Here is a 6,000-nt window from a genome sequence, read left to right as displayed (position 1 = left end):
TCCCAAACAAACACACGTGCGGCTTGGCACTTGTGCTGTACGTAACAAGTCACGCGACGTGACGCTGCGGCTGTGATTGGTTCGGCTCTGCGCTGCTTAATTTGGATTGGCTGACCTTTTTTTTTTTTTTTTTTTTGAGGACAAGAGCGGCGAGGTCTATCGCAATAGCTTAATTTCTCTATCGAGTAAAAGTTATATCGCGATACATATCGTTATCGTTCTATCGCCCAGCTCTACATGAATACATAATTAATTGAAAAAAATTGGGTTGACTGCCTTGAAAAAAGTAAAGTGGTGTCAATACTACTTGAAGGGTAATATTTGTTCTTCTTTATTACTATAAAACAGGACGGTCCCTAAAAACTAATCAGATTTTACATTTTCCGAGTGTTGGATGCTGCACATCTGGAGTCAGCCTAAAACTGACTAACTTAAAGTGTGAGGTTTTTGGCAAACCCACGTCCCCTCATCAATATGGAAATTCATGCAAACGTCTGCTCCAGAATCTAATTGGATCACCTACTGCATATGGACTGAGCCGTAAGAAGCCTATGAAGTTTGTATCGTGTCAGACATGTTCATAAGAGCACGCCAACAGCTGCACAGAGGCAGGAAGGAGCCGCACTGCTTGTGAGTTTGATATCAGGTCTACAGTTTGAGTAGGAAGTCAAGCTTAAACAGCTTTAAGCAGAAATGAAGAGAAACCTGCTGAGGTCTGGTTAGCTCACCTCTTTTTACTTGTTTCATCTCAAGTCAGCAAGACTTCACACAGCTGACTATTAAACCACCGTGTTAGCTTCATGTATGCAGCAGTACTTTAAATGCACACTAGGATCATGCAGCAGTGGCAACTTACTGAGTTGCAGGCACCGGCACGCTCCACCTTGGTGAGTCCAGACAGATCCGTCTTGAAGACATTCATCTTCTCAACCAAGGTGGTGAGAGCTGTTTCTGTGGCCTCGCCCACCTTCTCATAAACCCCTTTGGCCTGCGAGAGAGAAGAAATTCATCAAAACACATTGATCAGCTCTTCCTTGGACTGGTTTTTGTCCCGTCTCCCTCTCCTAACCCCTGACTGGTCACGGGAGTTGGCCCCGCCCCTCCCTGAGCCTGGTTCTGCTGGAGGTTCCTTCCTGTTAAAAGGGAGTTTTTCCTTCCCACTGTCACCAAGTACTTGCTCATAGGGGGTCATATGATTGTTGGGTTTTCTGTATTATTGTAGGGCCTTTACCTTATGGTGACTGCTGTTGTTAGGATATGAATAAAAGAGCACTGAATGAAACTGAAAAAGTTGGAGTGTTCAACATTTGGTACACTTGTGTTTATTACAAGCATTAAATGTTTAATATTTGTAACTATTTTAGAAGCAGACACTTGTTTGGCTTCATGTTCGTTTCCATGGAGTCAAAATAGCTCAAGACTGACTGGACAAACATGCTGAAAGGATATCTGCAAGTCATTCGCCACGACCTCCACCATTGCGTTTGAGTCATGCATGCAAAGTGGCTTGTCCTCGCCAGCAGTAAGCCGGCAGTCGAGATGAAGCAGTAACGGCACATCGCACATCATTTGCTTGTGCGACTGGCCGTAGACGGGAATTAAACACCTCACTCCCCTCCAGCATCGGCTCCTCTGCAACTCTCCTGTCTCTCTCCTGGTTTGGCTCAATCAGACTCTTTATCCAAAGTGTACAAAATTAGCAGAGAAACAGCCATTTATGAGAACAGACGCAGATACGATGGAGTTTAGAAGTGCTGCATGCCTGGCCTCTATCCTCAGCATGGTTACCATGATACCATGGTGATGACAAATAGGTGAGAAAAGCAATTCAAACCAGAGAAAAGAGATCATACCAGAGTAAAATTAGCTCAGTTGGACAAAAAGAAAAAAAAGCAGTGAGTGTGATTAAGGGCTAATAATTATGGAAAATATCATTCGTGTAATTCTACGTAGAAAGTTAGACTGATGGATCTGTTTGGAGCTTAAAAGTGTTCAAAGTGTGTGCTAATGACCTCGTTATAGTCCAGTGAAGAATCATTGCACATCGAGCACACGGTGGCCAACTCCACAAGTCCATCATAGTCTCCACACTGGACAGGCTTGTTGTCTTTGAGTCTGAAAGAACAACACACACACATAAAACGTCACACTTCGCTTCACTGCACACACGGCAATCTCACGAATACCCATGAATGGGGTTCACGTTCCACAGCTGATGGAGAAACCGTGCTCGGACGGCAGTAAGGAGTGTATCTGAGTGTGTGTGTGCTCACTGCATGACAACCATGGATCTCTTCCCAGTAGAGACTGCAACCGTTGCTAGCGAAGCTCCCACACAGTAACCCACACTCTGCTGTTATGAAACCGTAGGTTCATCCAGAGTCACAGCGATGTAGTCAGCAAACGGCAAAACAAACAGCATGTATATACACAATGAACCGCAACACCCTGCCCCTGTCTGCTGAACGCTTGTGCTCAGAGGCCACCTGCCTTCACTGCTGCACAGTTTACATCTCTGAGATTTCAAAAGTGTCACAGGCAACGTCAAAAAGGGTCAAAAATTCAGTTTGTCCAAGTTTGCATTAACAATAGTCGATCATTAAGGTGCTTACTGGGAGTAAAGTACAACTGAGACTTATGGGGCATATATAATTAAAGCCACATGTGCTGTAACACAACCAACTGGGACTGCTCGCTGTTTTTATGCTGCACCAACTGAAGCAAAGCTACTCAAACTATTCCTGCAAACTGACGGTGCATCAAATCTCAGAGCACATCGATTTATTGCATTTATGTTTTATCTGGTTAAGAAGAAAGGAGGAGCTGGGAAAGGAGAGAGAGAGACGCTTTAACTTGTTTTTCATTCAGTGTAGAATCTGCTGGTAAAAAAAATGAAAAATCTGGAAGGCTTAACAGCAAACATTTTCCATGTAATGAGTTATTAAAGCACAGAGGAAGAACAAGTAATAAATCCAGAATGGTGGTACTCACATTTGTCCCTCAGGGGCATACGTAGAACCAGTTATAGAGAACTCGTGCAGGGTGCAGCTGGAGTCCTCCACCTTGTCTAGGATGAACATCTGGAGAGAGAAAAAGACCAAAGCAAACAGAGGTGGGACCTTTAGCCAGTTACAACTGTGGCTGCTCCTCGTTTCGCAGCTGTCCACTGCTGTAAAAGATAATGACCGCTCGAATTGTGTGAGATTTTGGAGCAGTAAAAAAAAAAAAAAAAATTCATATTTTCAGTAGCTAATTGGATCCACCCACTGACGAGGTCCTGTGGACCAAGAGAAACCGGCTGGCGATTACTGTAAGAACTGAGTGAACTAAGTCAAACAGCTTACTATAATAACGAACACGTGACTTAATGTGAATAACAAAAAAAAACACTGAAAGCACAAAGCAGTCACACTCCTGCTTTTTGCCCCTTTCAGTTGCATCACAATCAAGAAATGTAGCTGAACTGTAATTGGTCGGCTGTGGCTCAGGTGATCCCTGACTCATACTGAAGTTTGAGATGAATGCATTGGAGGCAACCTGGGAACCGATTACATACCTGACGTGGACCATTGCAGCGCTTTGATTCGTTTCCTTTTCTGTTGCAGATTTGTTTCTTGTCTCACGCACAGTTGCTGAGCCGTTTGTGCTGATATGCTGCGTTTGGTTGTTCAGACTCTTTGGTCTCATATGTGCAGACGTTGTTCCAGGAGCCTCGCGGTTTGATCAGACGCACGGTCGTGTTCCTTCTACAGCGAGCCGGCTTCCAAACCCTTCCAACCAAGCCGTACTTGTTCAGGCTCTTTTCTGACTGCACTGTTGTAACCTTTAACATGCTGAGGCCTGCAGAGTCTGTAGCTCTTGGGCTTTTTTCAGTGAGAACTGTGGGGTCTGGGAATTTGCTGGGACGTCAACTCCTGGGAAGTTTGCATTGTGTTAACACACACCTAAATGGTTCATGCCGGCAAACTGCCAGAGCTTCTTCTTTTATAGATGCACAGCTGCTGATCAACTAATCCAGTGCACTTGATTAGCAGCTGGCTGCTAACGACTGGGATATAACTGTAAATATTAGACTATAGTGTGAAAGCAGCCAGAACAGAGAAGTGTGCTGGTGAAGTAACTTAGTAATGGCATTTACAAAGTACATTAGGCTAAAATTAGCCACCATCAAGGCAAAGCAGAAACGTACTGAACATATTAAAGCAGTAAAAAGTAAATACTTGCTGTAAACAGGAAGTCTTTAAGGCTAAAACACAAACGAGGAGTTCTGTTTATCAAGTGTTGCTGTGATCCAGAAACATCAGCCCCTACTGCATACCGGCGTCTGCACCGTACGGGCACTCCTTTCTCCAATTTCTTTGTTTCTCTACACATGCAAGGGAGTTGCAGTTGGCTTCATCGGTCCCGGTTACGAAACACGCTGTAGTGAACTGATGGAAAAGAAGTCAAGTGAAAGCAGGAGACAGAGCTGCATTCCCAGAGCACTTCAAGGACTTGACTGCTTTGTTGACAAGACTTCCCCCAGGAGGCGCAGTTCACGATGTACTGCTAATGCTAATGCATCAGTAAAAACAGAAGGGAGAACAGGGGCCAGGATACGCCATCGCCCATGTTCCAGTGACTGTGTCCACGCTGCTCATTTCAATGGGACAGACATTAGGCAAACAGACTTTCATTGACCTCAAGTCGTTTAACAATATTCTGTGAAAACTTCTAAAGATAAGACATGCATGGACAACATGCCCAGCTCGACTTAGTTTGAGACTGAACAAAGTCCTTTTCTTGCCTCTCGATTCTCCTGTAACTGCGAGCGTGTACGAGTCGCTGACTTAAACCCACCGATTAGTGTCAAAGGAGCTCTTGATCAGCGGCAGACTTCACCTGAGAGGAGACCGCCGTTGTTTGCAGAAAATGCAGTTTTTAAGCTATTATTCACATAAAAACTCTCCATGACAGCAGAGTAGTACATTTACTCAGTGGCCCACAGACTTTACATGCAGCTCTTTGGCTCTGAAAGTAACCCTGGTCAAAGCTGCCTTTAACCTTCTTTTAAACTCCTGGCCAGCAGGGGGCAGCTCCTCTTTAAAAGCCAGTCTGGGAAAGACTTGTCCTGGACTCATGTTTACTTTTGGACTTTGTCACTTTGGATTCAGATATCAGCATTAAAAGCTTCCTTTTTGTCTCCACTCAGTGACTGTGACTGTGTGCAGGGTGGCCGTTACCTTTATCATGTGATGGAGCATGCAGCGTCGGTTTCTCAGTCAGATCAGCTCGAACCAGTGAGCAAAACTGTCATTTTTATATATTTTTTAATTTATTTTCCTTGTATCCAGTCGACACTCTTGAAATTTTCTTCATTTAGCAGTGATGTTTAAGAAAGCGGTGATGTTTTAGCAACACACACACACGCCCGTTCAGCTATCTTAGTGAGGACCTTCATTGACATATTGGTTTCCCTAGCCCCTCACCCTAACCATTAAAAATGAATGCCTAACCCTTTTTATGACAGTTTCAATCACAAATGCAACAAAGCTCATCAGAGGGAACCAGGACGAGGGTTGCTGGGTTTAAAAGCTGCAGACAGCAGGCTGCAAACTTCCAACTACAGTTTGTAAAGGGAACCTTTTTGCTTTGCCCTGCTGCATTTTTGCAGTGACTGTGAAGGACCTATTCATCTGGCCACTCTGTAACCTGAGCCAACAGTTGTATTACAAATAACAGAGCTGTCCTGTTACAGTGGCTAAAACCTTTAGCCGGGTTTATACAACACTGTTGTTTAAAAAGTGGGACTTGTTATTCCAAGATTTTCCATTTCATTTTGGGAGGTAATGCCCTTTAAACAGCGCCGACCTTCTGTTCACTTCTTTATTTCACAAAGGTCAGCCGTCAGACTTTGTTCCTTTCTTCTGTAATAAATCAACAATGAGCACAGAGCGACACAATAACTTTCACAAAGCAGAGGCGAAGGAATAAGATGAGGTTGCTCTTTCATCCGTGGTC

General features: G+C 44.1%; 1 protein-coding gene across 3 annotated transcripts in view; it reads right to left on the bottom strand.

The window, feature by feature from the left end:
* Positions 1-6,000, bottom strand: part of atp2a3 (ATPase sarcoplasmic/endoplasmic reticulum Ca2+ transporting 3) — a 40,017-nt gene that overhangs the window by 9,727 nt on the left and 24,290 nt on the right. For all 3 annotated transcript variants that reach the window (XM_085469395.1, XM_085469394.1, XM_085469397.1), the window contains 3 exons: positions 2,992-3,080; positions 2,013-2,115; positions 857-988 (listed from right to left, as the gene is read on the bottom strand). In XM_085469395.1, the coding sequence (XP_085325521.1) occupies positions 857-988; positions 2,013-2,115; positions 2,992-3,080 (324 nt within the window). The remainder of the gene's footprint in view (positions 1-856; positions 989-2,012; positions 2,116-2,991; positions 3,081-6,000) is intronic.

The sequence above is a fragment of the Copadichromis virginalis genome, linkage group LG10, assembly GCF_057382275.1.
Source record: "Copadichromis virginalis isolate Kocher_CV1m ecotype Utaka linkage group LG10, C_Virginalis_male_GT1.1, whole genome shotgun sequence".
Classification (NCBI taxonomy): Eukaryota; Metazoa; Chordata; class Actinopteri; order Cichliformes; family Cichlidae; genus Copadichromis; species Copadichromis virginalis.
This window is presented reverse-complemented; position numbering and strand designations above follow the sequence as displayed.